General features: G+C 47.0%; 7 protein-coding genes across 7 annotated transcripts; 3 read left to right on the top strand and 4 right to left on the bottom strand.

Moving 5' to 3' along the window:
* Positions 1–1,016: 1,016 nt before the first annotated feature.
* Positions 1,017–3,017, bottom strand: CC77DRAFT_1067810 (hypothetical protein; the record flags this gene model as incomplete). Its single annotated transcript, XM_018529037.1, has 4 exons — positions 1,017–1,463; positions 1,520–2,363; positions 2,558–2,874; positions 2,943–3,017. The coding sequence occupies 4 exons, from the start codon at positions 3,015–3,017 to the stop codon at positions 1,017–1,019; spliced, it is 1,683 nt and encodes a 560-aa protein (XP_018378886.1).
* Positions 3,018–3,546: 529 nt separating this feature from the next.
* Positions 3,547–4,640, bottom strand: CC77DRAFT_1014774 (NAD(P)-binding protein; the record flags this gene model as incomplete). The annotated part of the gene is made up of 2 exons (XM_018523914.1): positions 3,547–4,539; positions 4,593–4,640. The coding sequence occupies 2 exons, from the start codon at positions 4,638–4,640 to the stop codon at positions 3,547–3,549; spliced, it is 1,041 nt and encodes a 346-aa protein (XP_018378885.1).
* A 358-nt stretch (positions 4,641–4,998) lies between these two features.
* CC77DRAFT_1067808 (hypothetical protein) lies at positions 4,999–7,070 on the top strand (the record flags this gene model as incomplete). Its single annotated transcript, XM_018529036.1, has 3 exons — positions 4,999–5,191; positions 5,244–6,819; positions 6,878–7,070. 3 exons carry the CDS (start codon positions 4,999–5,001, stop codon positions 7,068–7,070), a joined length of 1,962 nt encoding a protein of 653 aa, XP_018378884.1.
* A 136-nt stretch (positions 7,071–7,206) lies between these two features.
* CC77DRAFT_1100706 (hypothetical protein) lies at positions 7,207–10,197 on the bottom strand. Its single transcript, XM_018530082.1, has 2 exons — positions 9,821–10,197; positions 7,207–9,769 (listed from the first exon to the last, which is right to left on the bottom strand). Exons 1-2 carry the CDS (start codon positions 10,123–10,125, stop codon positions 7,531–7,533), a joined length of 2,544 nt encoding a protein of 847 aa, XP_018378883.1. The 5' UTR covers positions 10,126–10,197; the 3' UTR covers positions 7,207–7,530.
* A 632-nt stretch (positions 10,198–10,829) lies between these two features.
* Positions 10,830–11,445, top strand: CC77DRAFT_1026597 (hypothetical protein). Its single transcript, XM_018526294.1, has 2 exons — positions 10,830–10,864; positions 10,913–11,445. The coding sequence occupies exon 2, from the start codon at positions 10,917–10,919 to the stop codon at positions 11,322–11,324; it is 408 nt and encodes a 135-aa protein (XP_018378882.1). The 5' UTR covers positions 10,830–10,864; positions 10,913–10,916; the 3' UTR covers positions 11,325–11,445.
* On the top strand, positions 11,424–11,862 carry CC77DRAFT_666792 (hypothetical protein). The gene has a single exon (XM_018532677.1). The coding sequence runs from the start codon at positions 11,524–11,526 to the stop codon at positions 11,761–11,763; it is 240 nt and encodes a 79-aa protein (XP_018378881.1). The 5' UTR covers positions 11,424–11,523; the 3' UTR covers positions 11,764–11,862.
* A 4,041-nt stretch (positions 11,863–15,903) lies between these two features.
* On the bottom strand, positions 15,904–17,784 carry CC77DRAFT_1100705 (HET-domain-containing protein; the record flags this gene model as incomplete). The annotated part of the gene is made up of 1 exon (XM_018530081.1): positions 15,904–17,784. The coding sequence occupies exon 1, from the start codon at positions 17,761–17,763 to the stop codon at positions 15,904–15,906; it is 1,860 nt and encodes a 619-aa protein (XP_018378880.1). The 5' UTR covers positions 17,764–17,784.
* Positions 17,785–17,928: the final 144 nt, after the last annotated feature.

The following is a 17,928-nucleotide window of genomic DNA, read 5'->3' as shown; positions in this document are numbered from 1 at the left end:
TATCCATGTGGGCGAGGCTGTTGTGAACTGCCGTAGCGATACGCTGTACTCGGACGCATGTCCGGTGTGGTAGTGTTCTTGTGTAGCAGTGGGCCTCTGCTAGCCAAGCCGGTACGATCTAAACGTTCGACTATTATAGCCGCGCATGAGGGATCTCGCGTGGCGATAGTCGCAATATGCCCCGTAAGCATTGAATCTGGAATCCAATCAGGAATGATTGCAATGCTGTTTCGTTCAAGGCATGCAATCAACGCGCGCTTACGCTCATATATAGAACAACGGCAAGTATCTCTCTTGTCAGACGCAGATACATCTTGGGGGTCCCCTGATCTACAAGAGAAAATGTCCGCGCTTATGGGTTCAAACGATGGGGTACCATACGATATTGGACGAACGATGCGGCGCAGTTCAAGAGCCTCGTCTGTAGGATTTAAGTTTTCGGTTGCATCGACCGTACCATGCAGTATATTTAGCCTCGGAATAGCAGCTCTCTTCGAAATAGTCTCCGCATGTCCCCGCGGTTCGCAACTCCACTTTGAGTCGGGGGGCAAGGGTCCAGCGGCTAGCTTCCGGAGAAGCGCGATTGGGCCCTGCGTATCCCGCAAGTGCTTGACCCGCCGCTCCAAAGTCTTCTTTCGCTCAGGGATGGAGCTTTAGAAATACCATCGGCGTTTCCTGCGGTCGTTCTCTGTCGTTCTAACGGAGGCGATGAGACGACGGCCATCTAGCTGATCGTCGTGATCGTCGATGGTAGCGCCGGTTCCATGAGTCCGCAGGTCCGGGAGACAGGACATGACACGCATCCGAGCCGTGCCTTGGTTCTGAACTAGATTCAACGCTAGCATCTCTCGTTCGGCACGTATTCCATGTGAAAGCCAGCAATGAGGCTTCTTCACTACAGCCACCATCGGCCGAGGTAGGTGCTCACCTCCGCATTTGGAAGTTGGAGCTTGAGAGGCAAGGTTTCGCTGCCAAAACAATCTCCCCTGCTTCCTGCTTCGGACCAAAATCTTTGCTCAACGTACGGCTTCATCCGCCAGGCGAGTTTCGATATGTCTGCCGGTCTCGTAGCTCAGTATTTGCAGTTCCGGGAAGTCATGTCGAATTCGACTCCGGGTGACCCTACTCGCTCCTGCGATCTGGGAAGTACCGTCTTCCAGCTCTACCAACTTCTTCACGAAGCATTGTTGTGGCGCACGGTCTACGCCACAGTCAGAAGTATCTCGTCCTTGCTTTGCATCTTCAGTCACCTGCCACGCCTCTTGGTGGAAATTCTCTTCATAAGTACCCCATATGAGAACCTCAAGTAAAGGACATCGATGATGCGCCCATTGGAAGAACCGTGTAGCGAACTCTTGATGAATTTCGCAAATATGCACTTGAGGAGTGGATGGACGCACAGTTCTAACTCGGTCCTGGTAAAGATGTAGGATCTTGAGATTCTTGAGTCTTTCGATTGGTTCCTAAGACAGGTCATGAACGCTGCAGTAGGCAACACCGGGAAGCAGTCTGAACTCACCAGAATCTTGATTACGTAGGAAAACCTTTTCTCCGCCTCACTTCTAGGGATATCGAAGTCATAGAAACACAGACCGAGTTGTTCCAAGGCGCTAAAGTGACTGCATATCTGTTGAAACTCTGGTTCAACTATAAAAGGAAAGTGCTCGTTATCCCCCTCACGATATAGATCTAACAGTGAAAGCGTCTTGAGCCTCGGATGCAGCGGCCACAGATATGGTGTTGCATCTGGTGTATCTTGGGGGTCCAGAGATACACTGTGGAGGCCATTGATGTGGAGACGGAGGTGCTGAAGACTTTGGTTCTTCAAAAACAGCGCTCTTGCGTTCTCGCCTGCAGTTTCATCGAAATGTTCTGGGGTCCGTATTTCGACGTCTGTCAGGTTCTGTAGTTCGCGTGAGCTGGATAGGTGTTGCAGTAGATCCAATTTGCAATCTGAGAGAGCTAGCTTAGTCACTCGCGACAAATCGAAGACGTAAGGGAGGGCAGAATCGAACGTGTCAGGCATACAACCATCAAGCATGAGTGTGCGCGCTACAATCTTCTGGTCTGCAAATGCACTAATGTTGTGACCATCGCCCCAGTATTTATGAACTTTCTGGGTCCATCCCTCCAGGAAAAGTATCGAAAGTGAATCGAGCGCAGGTAGTGCTAGAGCAAACTGCAAAAATTTATGTGTCTGGTCGTGTTCTCCGCGGAAAGCAACAGTAACGCGACGCGTTTTTGGGGATATGAGCTTGCGGGAGTCACCACGCAACACGTGCAGACTGTCGATAGACTGCTGGTGCTCTTTGAGAAGGCTTACGAGGTTCGGGTCCATATAACCATGGTCCCAAGCAACGTAACTGCGTATCTGTCAGTCTACTAATCTACTATAATCACATCGGATTTCATGTCAACAATGTCTACCGGTGAGTCAACATGTCCTTGGGCAGGGTTTTGCCTCCATGGTCTAGATACGATGATTATGCGACCGTAACTTTCCAGCAGACTGTAACTTTCCAGCGAGATGTGACTTTCCAGCAAATTGTCAGCTTACCGGAACTCTCGGAGCTTGTTGGAGGGGATATCTTGCAAAATCCCTGACATCAAAGCATTTCTGGTCGCTTCATCCATCGGACAATCCGCTGATGAGACGGTTCCAAACTCCCATGGCAGTAAGTTGAGTAGGCTCAAGCTTCGTGTGTGCACCAAGTGCTTTCGTGCGCCAGAATCAACACATTGACGGAATAGAGCCAGTTGGCCGTCCTGAGCACGAACTTCGAGCACAACCCTCCTGTACAAGTACTCTGTGGCGATGCGATTCCAGCTCTTTGAAGTCAGGCAAAGCGCCTGTAGATCAGTGTAGAGTGAGAGCTGATGGACTAAGTCAGCGACCGATCAACTGCTGCGCCAGGCAGGTGTCGTGAATGCGGGGTTCGCACATAACCCAGTATAATTCGCTTCACATCTTCAACGAGCTCAACTCTAGAAGAAGGGTTGCTTATGTGGCTGCTCATATTGCGAGGGATGAGGCGGGAAACTGCGTAATGTATGGAAGCATGAGCTGTGGATGGGGTGCGAGGATGTGTCATGTGACTTCGTGTTAGCGACTGAAAGGCGTACTGAGTGGATACTGCGAGGTCGTACAACTGATATGGCAGTTGCGACTATGCCGCACGCACCACACCACAACTTCCTCCAATACGGTCCCCTTCTTGCATCACTGCAGCCCGTCATGCGCTCTCTGGCGACCGAAATCTAGCCGTTTATATTGGAGTGTGTTGACTGACCTCAAATCTCTCAGTGCAATATCGATACATTTTGGTGAGTTTTTCCTGCCGCCAGTGCAGCATACTACCTATCTACGCTTCAACAGTGACGATGCCGGAGGGTTTTCTTAAAGTATCCCTGTAAGCAAGGTAATGCAGCTGAACCTGCATTCGAGACGAGAACACGTACGATCTCACGGTGAGTCCAATTGTCTCATTGTCATGTTCTGATATCATCTAGGGTATACACACATGCTTTCCAAGACCCAAACATTAGCTATTGTGCATTTGGCCTAAACACCGGCATCCCATTCTTCTTGCCCCAACCCCAGACCTTGCCATTCAGATCTGGCACCATGATCAACCAAACAATTGTCGCGATCCAAGCTCCTATCGTATCAAGAACCACATTGTTCCTCTGACTACCCGATATAGAGCCCCAACGCATCAAATGCACCAACCAATTCGTAGGCGTCATGAAGTCGCCTCCTTCGAGTCCTTTGATGGCTGCCGTCGCAGCTTCCAGCTCAGTCTGCTTGGGATCTGAAGACTCTAGCTCGAAGCTCACGGGATGCTTGGTCTTGTTCTCGTTTTCAAAGCCAGGTGATAGTATACTGCCCGGAAAGACGACATGAATATCGACATCAAAAGGCGCGGGTATGGCGCTAGTGGTACCCGTCTTGGAGCGTCGCGCTGCGTTGTAGAGTTGTACCTCTGAACGGAGGCCGTCGGCAAGGGAGCGGATAGCGGCTTTGGCGGGGGAGTAGGCGGAGTAGCCTGCTATGTTCATGAAGGCGAGCGCGGACGAGGTCATGATGAACTTGCGAGGTGGTTCTGGTGCAGAACTCTTTTCTTGCGACTTGTACGGCACTTCGGGGTAGAACCACGCCTGGAGTGTCTTGTGTGCCATGTATGCCGAAGCGAAATAGTTGAGTTCCATCTGTCTCCTCAGCGTCTCGGTGCTCGTCTCGATAAACAGGCCTGGTACTGAGGACCCCGCGATACACCAAACGATCTCCGGCATACGTCCATTGTTCCAGGCCGTTGCTTCCTTGAGAATCCGGGCGTTCTCAGCCTCGGAGGTTACGTCGGCGGCGATGGAAGTGAAGCGCTGGGTGGTTGGGTTCTTTGCATGGGCTTTTGCGTGTGCGAGGGCTGTCTCGAGGTTCTTCGCTGTGCGTGCGACGAGGATGAGGTTTGCGCCGCGGGCTGAGAGGAGACGAGCGATCTCGCTACCCATCCCCTGGGATGAGCCGGTGAGCAGAACCGTCTATATTCACTGTCAGTATGTAAGCGAACTAGACAAGGTGGTGCATTGCTTACTCTCCCCTCTACAGGGAATTGATTGCCTTTCCAGAATGCGAAACCCATGATGTCTGCGCTTGTTATTCCGACAAGCACCAGGAGTATGATGGTGGCCCCTAATAACAGTTGCGACATGGGGATTGAGACTTGTCGTTTACCGACAGGTGGTAATTGGCGCGCCTGAAATCTGACAATGCTTACGCTGCCAGCATGTACCGCAGTGCTCAATGGGTGCTAGTCCACCAATATGCAGTACGGTGACAGGTGAATTCACATGTGGAGCTAAGGGTGCAGGGCTTAGCTCCACTGGTGGGGACCTTCCGACTCCCGCGGCGAAGCCAAGATTTCCTGCCGAAAAAAAGTTACCCGCGATGTTTGCGACCAAACGTATACGCCACAACACAACGCAGCACATATCGCAATCATGGCAAAGAAGAGGAAGGCTGGTGGTGGCGCATCGCGCGCGCCCAAAGCGCCAAAAGAAGAGGATTCTCGAATGAGGATCAACACGTTTGAGGATGTCGCGGATTCCGAGGACGAGTTCCACATGAATCGCGATAAGATACTGTTGGACGAAGGGCCGGCGGCCAAGCGGATGAGGAAGTATCAGGAAGAGGGTTTGTCAAGTCATGCCGTATGTATTGGATGCGAAGACTGACTTGAAACTAGACAAATTCCTACAGCCCTCTGACGAAGAAGTACTCGACGCCGGCAGCGACGAAGACGACGACGACGAAGATGACGACGACGACGACACCGGTGATGAATCAGAAGACGATATCACGGGACAGCGCAAACCAGCAGACGAAGATGAAGAAGAAGACGTGGGTGGATGGGGCGCCTCGAAGAAGGACTACTACGACGCCGATGCGATAGAAACGGAGCAAGACGCGCTAGACGAGGAAGCGGAAGCACGGCGCATACAAAAGAAGCAGTTACAGAGCATGACAGAGGCAGACTTTGGCTTCGACGAGGACGAATGGATGGCGGAAGATGGCGAGAAGGCTGCCGAAGGTGGCGCTGTAGTGACAGAGGTTCTGCCGCAACTCCAAATCACCGACAGCATGTCTGAGGAAGAGAGGATGAAGATTATGCGGACACGATACCCCGAGTTCGAGCACATTTCGAAAGAATACCTGAGGCTACAGCCGCTACATGAAGAATTGGCCGCTGCTGCCAACGCCGCCGAAAGGGTGTTGAAGGCGCAAGCTGCGAAGTCAGGGAAGACTGGCAAAACTCTACCTACACCAAAGGCTGTCACAAAGTACAGGGCTTGCGCAGCATATCTCGCAGCCATGGCCATGTACTTTGCTGTACTCGGTTCGACTGCAACAGACGATGGATCGCCAGTCATTGCCATGGATCCTGCTGAGTTACACGAGCACCCCGTCATGGAGACTCTTCTGAAGTGCCAAAAGGTGTGGACAAGGATAGAAGACCTACCCCTCGGAGACCCCATGGTCGAGGCCGAAGACGACGAAGACGACTCCTTTGTGGATGAAATCAGCTTCGAAGAACTCGAAAACGACCTGTCCGTCAAGAAGCCCACCAAGCAAAAGAAGACGCGCGCAGAACGAGCCGCAGAGCTAGCCCGCGCAGAAGCTTCCGCTCGCCGCGCTGCAAAACTCGCAAAGACCGAAGAAGACCTTGCCTCCCTCGATACCCTCACCGACAAAGCCGCTCTCAAGAAGGCAGCCCGCAAGAAAAAGACACCAGCAGTCGAATCCAAGCTCAACCTCCTCAACGCAGACGACTCCGACTTTGGCGAAGAAACCGAACTCACCGCCCACGAAGCCGCCGAAAAGGCAAAGAAGAAGAAATCCCTCCGCTTCTACACCTCTCAAATCGCTCAAAAGGCCAACAAGCGCGACAACGCTGGTAAAGACCAGGGTGGTGACGCTGATATCCCTCACCGCGAGCGTCTCAAGGACAGACAAGCGCGTCTGCAAGCCGAAGCTGAGAAGCGAGGTCAACACAAAGATGCTGGCCCTGGTGTTGCTTTGGGCGAAGACGATGGCGCTTCTTCTGCTGATGAAGCGCCCGGTACCAGGCGCGATGACTTTGAAGACGAAGATGGGTATTACGACATGGTAGCTGCGCGGTCCAACGATAAGAAGCAGACTAAGCTTGAACGCGCTGAAGCTTATGCCCTGGCTAAAAAGGAAGGTGCTCAGGTTGTGGAGGAAGAAGTCATTGGCGATGATGGTCGTCGTATGATTTCTTACCAGATTCAGAAGAACAAGGGGTATGTTATCTTCGTGTCTATTTTATGTGTGTTGAGAGTAACTAACATTTTGTGCCAGATTGACACCTCATCGTAAGAAGAGCGTGAGGAACCCGCGTGTGAAGAAGAAGGAGAAGTACAAGGAGAAGCAGAAGAAGCTCAAGAGTATGAAGCAGGTGTTTGATAAGGGTGCTGCAGCTAAGGGCAGTGCGAACTATGGGGGTGAGCTTACGGGTATTAAGTCTGGGTTGGTTAGGAGTAGGAAGTTGTAGGTGGTTTGTTGGTAGGAAAATATTGCGTGAGTATTGCTGTGGTTATTTCATGGCGAATGGGAAAACAAGAGGGTTCGGTTTGAGCATTTCGGTCGCGATATCATGTCGACTAGCGCAGACGTGCTGTCAATCTACTGGGGAAATCATACTCGAATCGATTGACTACAGATGACTGGACTTGCTCTTCGAAATGGTATGCAAAATACTCTATCCTACGGCTACGACGATAGCCACAGCGATCTTCCTCATCACCATTCCTCTCGTCCCCAAGCTTCAAGACCAACCACCAGAATTGCCCCATCTCCCTTCCACCGTTTGACTCAAGGCTTGCTATCTACACTGAGTAGCGCTTCCGTGATCCAGCGCTTTTATCTACGGCTTCTGCTACACATCAGGGTCTTCGTATAACCCACGATGTACGTCAAGTTGGAAAGGATAAACTCAGAACCGAGTCTACATCTCACGAGACGGGCCCATTGTGTAGACATCTGGTGTCGGTTGCTGGTGCTGATAGGCAGCTGGATTTGCGCTGGAAGTCCAGTAAAAGAAGACATGGTTGAGTCGATAAGGCGGACAATACTCTGTTGCGAAGGACAGCGTGTATCCAACTGATCTTGTAAGCCATTCCCTCGTACATATGCAGAATGAGCTCGTGTTGCTCTTCCTGCTCATCGATGCTCCTGAAATCTTCGAGGAACTGCTCTGCACGGTTGCTCTCAATTCCATCGATTTCTACACAGTAGCATAACGCTTGCTTCATCCACTTGTATGCGTCGTCCATCTTTCTCATCTCTATCAGCACGACGCTCAGTTTGGCCATAACATCGATTGTGCTCCCTCTGATCTCATTCAATTTTTTGGCGTGAAGATCGATGGTTTCCAGAAGGATATTGTGAATTTCTGAAAACTGCTTTCGGGCTGTCAAGACTCTACAGAGATAGGTCTTGCATCTCAGTGTTTCCTCATGTTCGATACCAAGCAGCCTTTCTGACATCTTCGCTGTGTCCCTGAGCAAGGCCTCGCTGTCAGCATACTTGTGCTGGTGGTAGAGCAATCTACCAAGTTCGCACTGCATGACACATTGTTCCCAATCAGAAATGCCCGTAGCGTTCGAGCTGAGTTCTAGCGCAACTCTCAATAGCGCTTCGCTTTCCGAGTGTCGCTTTGTTTCAGTCAGCAGGATGCAGAGCTTTCGTATGACTTGTATGGTTTTGCCATGTTTAGGGCCGGAGATGGTCAATCTGATCTGGAAAAGATCCCTCAGAAGTTCCTCCTCACTCCCAAAGTCATGCATGGATGCAAAAGAGTTTGCTAAGACGCGGGCAGCCTCCTGATACAAGAAGCTGCTCGGAAAAAATCTTCGTGCCAGAACATGGGCCTCTTGAGCTATTTGATTGCCCTCTTGAGACCTTCCAAGATGAAGAACCGATCCAGCGAGATGTACCTTAGCAGAGATATAGTCCCAAGAGTTTTGTCCATGTATTTGCTCGAGTACCGGCAGAACTTGTTTGTACTGGTGTTCAGCTTTGTCGTAGTGGCTAAGGTTGTAATATGCATTTGCCGAACTCCATCTCAATTCCGTCGTAGTGATGTTTGACCCCAAAGCAGCGCTCTCCAGCTTATCGATCTTGGCAATGCAGTCGTTCAGTGTCATGCGATCGACGTCGTATTCCGTGGCGATTGGTTGTACCTCGAGCCACCTTCCTTGGTCCTGTGGGAATGGGTAGACCTCCAGTGAGAACGGATCTAGCTCAACCACTCTGGATGATGAGAAGATCACATCGACAGAAGGGTATTTGAGTGCGCCAGTTGTAGTGCGCTTTCTTGAGCTGCATTGGTAAGACACCAATATGATAGTTCCCTGTTGAGCCTTCTCTTCGTTGTGGTAACGGGTGACCTCAGTGCTGCCTGAAGAAGCCGTTTTGTAAGGTTTAGCCTGCTTGTCGACCCAAGTCACAATTCCCCCGTCATGGCTGCATGCCTCTAAGTCTTGCAGGCAGACAGTATCGGTTGCAGGTGTGAGCACCTCTGCTACAGCTTGGGTTGGTGGGATGTGCAAGGGGATGTTTATGGGATTCATTTTCAGTGCCGAGAAGAGACGAGTCACTATATCGACGTCGCGATCTGAAGATTGTAAGGGACTAGGCGATACGAAGTGTTGTTCTGTCTCTTGGACGGTACCGATGTTTACATGAGCATTCGATAGAGAACCTAATGGCTCGGACGAGCCCATCAGGAGCGCGCTTGGAGAGAATCCAGGATTCGTAGCTTCGGTTGAGGAGACTGACAATGACGGAGAGGGTTGGTCTTCTGTGCTACCGTAATGCGTGAAAGAGTTGACTTGGTCTTTCGGTGGCTTCGAGGGCGACACGATCAACATATCTGAGCTCTGTTCATGTCTCGAAGTACTCGGAAGATCTGTTGAGGAATTGCACGATACACTGTCTGAGTGCGTGACACTAGAGGGCGTGTCGAACGCCTCGACGGCGTTCTTGGTACGAGTGCTTTTCTGCTCCTCATTAATTCTTGCTCTTTTCTCCCAGCGTTCGCATTTGGCCGCAGTAATCCGGACTCCATTTACAGAAGCTTCTTCTTCTCCCCGCAAGTCTTGTGCTTCCAGCAGATATGCCTCTGTCTCGTGTTGCTTAACGTTCTTCTTGAAGCTCCAGTCATGGAACCGCTTGGTGAGCTGCTTCTGGCTATAAGATTATCAGATAAGCTATTTAGTAGGCATGGACCATGATAAGTACCTGAGATTAAGGCCATGACGTTCGAGAAGAGCCTTCCTGGTGGCTGCTAAGGTTCTGCTCTCCTTAATGTAGAGTGTGTGTAGTAATGGCTTCAAGGTCTCCCACTCGGCGTCGGAAAGCTGCCTGGCCTTACTCCCCGGATGATTCGATGATTGAGGAATAGGCAGTAGCTGTGTCAAGATGCCATGTGAATTCTGGATTGGTTCAGGTAGTGAGTGCAACATGTCAGGCGACTGTAGCAAGGCTGAGCCGGAGTTGCCAAGGCTGACACTGACGGGATGAACTTGAAAATCTGTACGATACATTGATGCAGTGGTTCACAGGTGAAGGTGATGGTTTGTAGCCCAGTTCTTAACCTTGAATTGGCGGAGGGTAGGAAAGAGCAATGAAGCTGACGTGCGGGATGCTCAATGATTAAAGCACTACGACCTGAGGCCATCTTAGCTGCAAGGCACTAAGTGATTGGTTGTCAACAAATTTCCTTGCATGAGCTGGGGGCTGAATGTTGCATCGCCGACCTATCAACCACTTCGAAAAGTTGCCTTGCATTAGCGCCACATAGCCCTATGAACACGAAGCTTGCACGTGATTTGTTTGCCGACGTATCTACACCGTTAGATCAGTTTAGCTGCCAGATGAGTGTCGGCTAGCCCGAATGAAAAGTTTCCTTGCATGAAGCGGTGGGAATTGAGGACCGGTGTAGCAACGGCGGACTAGCCAAGCATGATAAAAAGTTACCGTGCATGAATGTTTGAAACAGAGACTAATAGCGAGAAGACGCTGGGTTGTAGCTCATTGAATGATAGGCTGGACACCTACAATCATGTCGTTTCATAGCACCATGAACGAGAAACATCCCGCATGAGTCCGCTCCGGAGGCGTAAAGAAAGACGGATGAGCCACGACATGGGCTGAAGAGCACACAACTGAGCGTAGGCTTGTTATAGATTCCATCATACCTGGTAAGGCTCAATTGACTTATATGTCCATCTCAAGACCCATTCATATCACCTCGCATAAACCATCTGAATCACCACTACCCACCTACTATTTCCATCAGTCATTGCAGCTAGCAAGCACAATACGACTTACCACGATGGATCCGATGAGTATCACCGGCACCGTCCTTGCCATCGTGCACATCACCGGTATATGCCTGAAGTCGGGTAATCAGCACCTCGGTCCCTCGCGCCACACTTCCACCACACTTCTCAGTCTCATCCAAGAGCTTTACTGCTTTTACGGTGCTATCCAGAGCCTCAAGACTCATCTCACGATCAACGAGCACGATACCATCCGACTTAACTCGCTGGACTGCCTGGCAGGGCCATTATCAGACTGCAAGCTTGCGCTATGTCTCGTGGAAAAGCAGCTGGAAAATGATACGTTCTTCAAGCGGAAGCTTATCGGTAAACATTGCGATAAGAAGCTGGACGATGCTATCAATGTGCTGAAGAAAGGACGGGGTCTGTTTGAGACTGTTCTGTTAGCAGATCAAAGGTAAGACCCCTGCGCGATGTTTTCATACTTTTCAAGGTTGCGATTTCATTGCACCGTCTCCGGAAGTCTTGTGCACCAACAGCCATCTGTCGCATGGTTTAACTTCTCGCAGGACTATCACCACCGCTATTGAGAGATACATCATCAACATAGCCGAAGACATCCGCGATATAAAGAATAAGCTTGAAGGTGACGGAGAGCTCATGCGAGGGCTCACCAGACAGCTCACTCTTCGGCTGGAGACGGCTAATGAACGGGAAGAAGAGATGCGATCAACACTACGAGAGATTGACAACAAGTTGCTACGAGAGCGTGAGAGTAGGCAAGGAGAAAACCGGAGGCGGAGATGGTCGAGGTGGATTGCTATCGCCAGCCAATCGGCTTTCCAGACTGCGATTCAGCTAGCGTTCACCAGCCTGCTCGCGACAAATAGTAGGGTGTGATTAATACTTGTAATCTTATATCTCTATCCTTTCCTTGTTCGGGAATGGATCAAAAGAGCTCTAGATGTTGTTTCTCTTCTCCTGGCATCTTTCGAGTACTGATGCTCTTGTTCGATATCAGTGTTGCGATGCCTCCGTCTGCCGTCTTCAATTCGATGCTCGGTGTCTTTGCAGTTGGTTGGTTGTAGCCAGTAGTTCATGCGGAGAATTCGAAAAACCTTAATGAATGAAGAACGTTGTGTCCGGTCTGATGGGTGCAGCGTCTCTCTGGTGTTGCTCCATGAGGTGAGGAATGAATGCCGCGCCCAGGTACTGAACGTGGTCGGATACCCCTCTAGCAGACTTGTTAACAATCAAGCCAAGCAAGCTAGGTACCCCAGCTTGGCTTAATTGTTGAGTGCCTCTACTTTAGCTTAGCTTAATTAGCTTAGTAGGTTAAAACAAGCCAGCTTAATTGTTTAGCTTAATTAGCTTAATAGTTAAAGCGTTTTTAAGGCTATAAAAATAGGTAGTATTAGCTATATTGTGACTTTTTTTAGAGTTAAGTTTCTAAATTGCTGTTAGTATTGCTGCTGTCTCTAACGTCCTACGCGCTTACGCTGTACAACGCCTCTATCTTATTATTAGTTATAGAGTTTCTATTATTAAGTTTATTATTGCCTAGACTAGCTGTACGCTACTATTATACGCACTGTATTACTGCTAGAAGTTGTAGTTATATACCTTATTAGCAAGGCTCTAGGAGATTACCTAACTTACTAAATATACGCTTACACTCGTAGCTTAACGCTAGGATAGATAGTATGTTAAGCGCAAGCTTGCTAAGTTAAGAATAGCAATTCTGCATTAATAACTAGTATTTTATTAGGTTGTTAGCGTACTTACTGCTCTTCTCTACCCGCTGCTCGCACAGCTTCTACTAGGTATACTTATTATTAGCTGCCTTGTTGCTGTTGCTAGCAGTTGTAGAATTAATAATGCTGTTAATTGCGTTGTCTATATTGTTTAATAGTACCTTTAGGCGTTGTACAGCTAGTTAACTAGTATTATATTAAGCCTATAAGCCGCGAAAACTAAGGTTGTTAGACTTAAGCTAGCTAGATTTCTTAGTACCTTAGGATTTGTCGCAATACAATTAGTAATACAAGTAGAGTATTATAGCTGCGTAGTAGGCGGGCGATAGGTCTAATTTAGAGTAATACTTGCTAGCTTTTGCCTACGCTGCGCGTATGTTAATTGCAAGGTAGTCCTTAGGCGCCTTATTGTAGGTGTTATACTTAATAGCCTTGTAAGCTAGTACGCGCGATTTGTAGTAGTTAAGTATATACTTAAATACTAGAATAACTTTAGCAATATAGCTAAACCTTCTATTGTTGCTGCGCCTCTTAAGGCGCTTTATAGCAGCTTTTAGCAGCTTTAAAGCGTCTATATACTCTATAACTACTGCCTAATTATGCGTTGTAAGGCTGTCTAATCTTATCTAGTATAGCGCGTAAGGCAGTTTATTGCGCTGCAACTTAGCGTAGGTATCCTCGTCCTGTATACGCTTTATATAGTAGCTAGTGTACGCGTTAATTGCTAGTTAAAGCTGTACAGCGCGCTTAAAGCACAAGTAGAAGGAGTTCTAGCGTGTAATAACAGGCTTAACAGGCTTAAGAATCTTGCGTTTATTAGAAGGTGCGTTAGCTAGTAGCTTGCAATAGGTAAGGCGCTAAAAGTTAGCAAAAAGAGCGTATTGCTGTAATATTTTAATATAGTTAATAATACTTAGAAGTACGCCTAAGAGCCTATCGCGCCTCTACTTGCTTATATACTTGCTTTTAGTAGTAATCTTAGTAGTATTATTATTATATAAGGCACTGTTTTCTCCCTAGAGGAGTATCTAGCTAACAAGGTTAATTATATAAGAACTATAATAGAGGCGGCGATAGCGTAGGTTAAAGCCTATTATTAGCGCAATTGCGTCTATTGCAGTGTTGTTATTACTTACGTTATTAAGTACAAAGTAGCTAATACGTTAAGCGTTTATACTAAACTCTTTTAACGTTTAGATAACAACCTTTACTATTCTATATCTACTGTAGGCGCCTGTTAACTGCAGCAGCACAATAGGTAAGTCTATAATATCGCCTTGCTTATTAACGTAGTAGGCAATAATACCTAAGAACCTATGCTTGCTACTCTTTGTTATCTAGCTATTAAAACTTATGTGTATCTTGCTTTGTGCCTGCAATAGTTCTATAATAACTTATAGCTGTAAGTAGTTATATAGGCGCATAACGTAATAAGAGACGCTATTATAGGACGTCTATAGTACCGCTTCTGCTTAGATATTAGCTAACGATATTAATTATTAAAAAGCTAGCGATTTAAACGTAGACAGTAGGAGGTTAGCTTTAATAAGCTAGCTAACTGCGTTAAGCTAAAAGCGCTAGGAGTTAAAGCTAGAGAGCTTATTCGCGATACTCTAGCTAACCTAATTGCTAGTAAGTACTTGTTAGAGGACACTTATTGTTGTAGAACAAGCTGTTACGTAAGGTAGTTAGTAGCTATAGCCGCGTCTCTTCTCTCTAAAGTGTTAATAGGCAGAAGACGTTAAGTTTGTTATCTTATATACCTTTATAACGCTAAGGTTAATAAGCTTATACTGTGTTCTCAATACTCTAGCTAACCTAATTGCTAGTAAGTACTTATTAGAGGATACTTATTGTTGTAGAACAAGCTGTTACGTAAGGTAGTTAGTAGCTATAGCTGCGTCTCTTCTCTCTAAAGTGTTAATAGGCAGAAGACGTTAAGTTTGTTATCTTATATACCTTTATAACGCTAAGGTTAATAAGCTTATACTTATAACAATAGTAGTATACAAAATATATGCGTTAAGAATTGCTTCGCAGCGCAACGCGCTAGCTATAGTTATAGACCTAGCTTTTCTTATAACGCTGCAACGCTATAAGCTTTATAAACTAAGAGAGACAATCCTAATTAATACTATTAAAGTTATTCTCTAACTCCTTGTCTAAAGCTGTATTATTAGACTTACTAGTTGCTATTGTTGCCTCCTTGCTACCTTTAGTAGGTAGGTTAATATACTCCTCTATTTGCGACTCGCGCAATTGCGCTTTAAAACTTAATACCTAGGACGCTTTAACTAGGGCTTTACAGAGCAACAGATAAAGTAATAATTAAAGGCTTTTAATAGGTATAGCTTAGCTATAAGTGCTGCTAGGTGTAGGTTTAGAACGCTTTGTTGTTAACGCTGTAACAGCGTCTTTAGCGCGTCTCTTCTGCAGCATAACTGCAACAAGGATATAGCAATAAATACAAAAAGCTAGCAGTAATACAGCAGCGCGTAGGCGGTACGTAATACAGCTAAAAAGTACGTGTTGTAGGTAGCGTTGTGTATACAAAGTTGTACAGTTACAATATAAGATAGTTACCTAAGTAGCACAAGATATATTGCTTAGCACCCTCTATTGTAACTACTAAAGCAACTACAACAACGCAATAATTAATTAAATTTAATAGTAGCAATTAAATTATAGTTGTCTATTTGTAAGATACGCTGCGCAATATACTATAAATATTGTATTGTAGTTGTATAATTGCGCAGTTAAAACAACGCGTTTTTTTGTTATTTATAATATCTACCTTTACCTATAGTAGTAACCTTAACACTATAGATATATATAGTAATATTAGGCCTACAATTGTCTCTACTACGCCTAGCAAGCAGTAGTAGAGGTGTATAATAGCTACTGTATTTGTACTTGCTAGTGCTATAGTGTGTTGCCTACAGTCGCCTAAAGCAGGCAGCTGTTAGTAACACACTGTAGTATTAGGAGATTTTTTTTTGCTGTATTTAAATCGCGGCAGTAATAGCTCTATTGTAAGGTTTTTTTATATATATATATATATATACAGCGTTATTAGGAATTTTTTTTATATATTAGTTGCTAACCTTAACACTAAAAAAGTATTGTGTGATCGCTGCTACAGCAAACCTAATAACCTTACGCGTAGGCCTTAGCTAATTAAGCTAATTAAGCTAAACAATTAAGCTAGCTTACAGCAGCTTAGCTTAATTAATTTGTACCTCTACTCTAGCTTAGCTTAATTAATTAGCCAGCTTAATGCGCCAGCTTAATAGCGATCAAGCTGGCTTGATTGTTGACAAGTCTGCCCTCTAGTCGCATCATCTCCATCACTCTTAGTGTCTAGATCTCGAAGAATATACAGTGGTTCTCCACCATAGAACACAGCAATTTGATCTCCTGGCCGACATCCCGGGTAGGCGTATCCGATTCGACCGCCTTTTGTGCTGAAAAAGGTAAGTCCGCGAATGAATCTCAACTGGACTTGGCACTGCGCCTGTTCCCAACGACAACCAGTGTAATACCAACCCGATGGATCAGAGTACCAAGTCGTCAACTGAGGCAGAACTTCACGGTATGTATCCTTAGCTCTTTCAGTGATTCGCGAGTCCAAGAAGAATAACACGATGAACTCCTCTGGGATATCGGTAACTCTTTCGCTCTTCCCATAGAAGACATAGCGAGCTAGTTCGAGACTTCTCAGATGGCAATCAACAGCAGCATCATAAAGAGCCATGTGCTCTTCCGAATTCAGATCGTATCGATCGTATGCCACGTCAAGAGGGTTTTCATGTTCCACAACCTCTTCAATCGTGTCCACCACAAAGCCAGGGACGCGAAGCACGTTGTCATGCATCACGATACTTACGTGCTTTTGACCACAGTCCAGGATCGCGTTCTTTCTTTCTGGTGCCTTTTCCAAACTGTTCTCTTCAAACAAAGCCCAAGGATTGGTTGGCTGTCGTTCATGTATCGGATCATTCCACTCCCCATCAATTATCATCTTACAAGCTGATATTCCAGATAGATTCGGGCACCAGGATGGAAGATGTGGAGATTTAGGTTCCCGAGTAGGCGGCATCTGAAGTATGCTCATCCCACCAGGTTCGTTCATCAAAGCTTTGGCAAACATGATCCACGTCTTCCAATATTCATCCCGACCTTGAGCGCTGTAGTCAACCCATGAGCTTAACCTATCTTGAAGATCTCTTTGCAAAAGTCCTACTATTGCCCAAACACGATCGATAGGCTCTTTCACACGTCGCTCACGTAGGTCGTACAATTCTCTCCCAAGGTTATGGGCATGGATTTCCTTGGCGCCTCTGTCTCGATAGAATTTGATGGAATAACAGGTATTCAACGCGGGTGTATCGTTTGTACCGAATGCGATCCTAGATGTGTACCAGAAATAGAGGCTGTCGAAGCATCCGTCATTGAAAAAGTTTGAAAGCTCATCGAAATTCATCAAAAGATCACCGCAAAGTATTCTTGCGCTAGTTGGAAGAATAATCTCCTGGTATGTCCATAGACGCCTGAACCATTCATTTCCAAGGAGCTGACTTAGTCCTCCCCAAAACGCGTCTCCATTATGAGGACGCTCTTCCATGTCTGGATCAGGGCATTCAGGATCCGCTTCATACTTTGCTTTCCACGTCTTTAATTTGACTCTCGTCTCTTGGAATTCAGTGAAGAAGGCATCAGTTTCCGGAGTTGGAAGGCCCATCCATACAACAACAGCCCTCGCTCTGGAGTATATTTCGCGCATCAGTGGTATCTGAGTAGCTTTCTCTTCCTCATCTTCTTGATTGATGCATATCGCGTCGATCCAAATCTTTCGAGCTGTCGTATTCGTTTGGTATCGGTGTAGGTAATGTAACATCTCAAGTGCGGTGGATGTGACGACGAGAGGTCTGCCGTTGCATTTGGCTGTGACCGAGGCTGGCACACTTCCCCAGACATACGAAATCGCATCGTAACCAAGGTCTTCGGTAAGTGTGTACTGGTCGATCTCTATTTCAACGGACCCGTCGATACATTTCGTAGTGAGGAGACGTATCTGATTTTGCCGAAGTTCTTGGTGTTTGTATGAGGAGCTAGTAGACTCCGGGTTTCCGGGGTCTGTTTCCATCGCTTATTCACGTGTTTTGAGACTTCGCTGATGAGCGCGATTGGCGAAGTGAGAAGCGACGGTCCTCGAAGGCAGACTTGTCAACAATCAAGCCAGCTTGATCGCTATTAAGCTGGCGCATTAAGCTGGCTAATTAATTAAGCTAAGCTAGAGTAGAGGTACAAA

The sequence above is a fragment of the Alternaria alternata genome, assembly GCF_001642055.1.
Source record: "Alternaria alternata strain SRC1lrK2f unplaced genomic scaffold CC77scaffold_42, whole genome shotgun sequence".
Lineage (NCBI taxonomy): Eukaryota > Fungi > Ascomycota > Dothideomycetes > Pleosporales > Pleosporaceae > Alternaria > Alternaria alternata.
The sequence above is the reverse complement of the archived record's forward strand: the minus strand, read 5'-3'. Positions and strand labels throughout refer to the sequence as shown.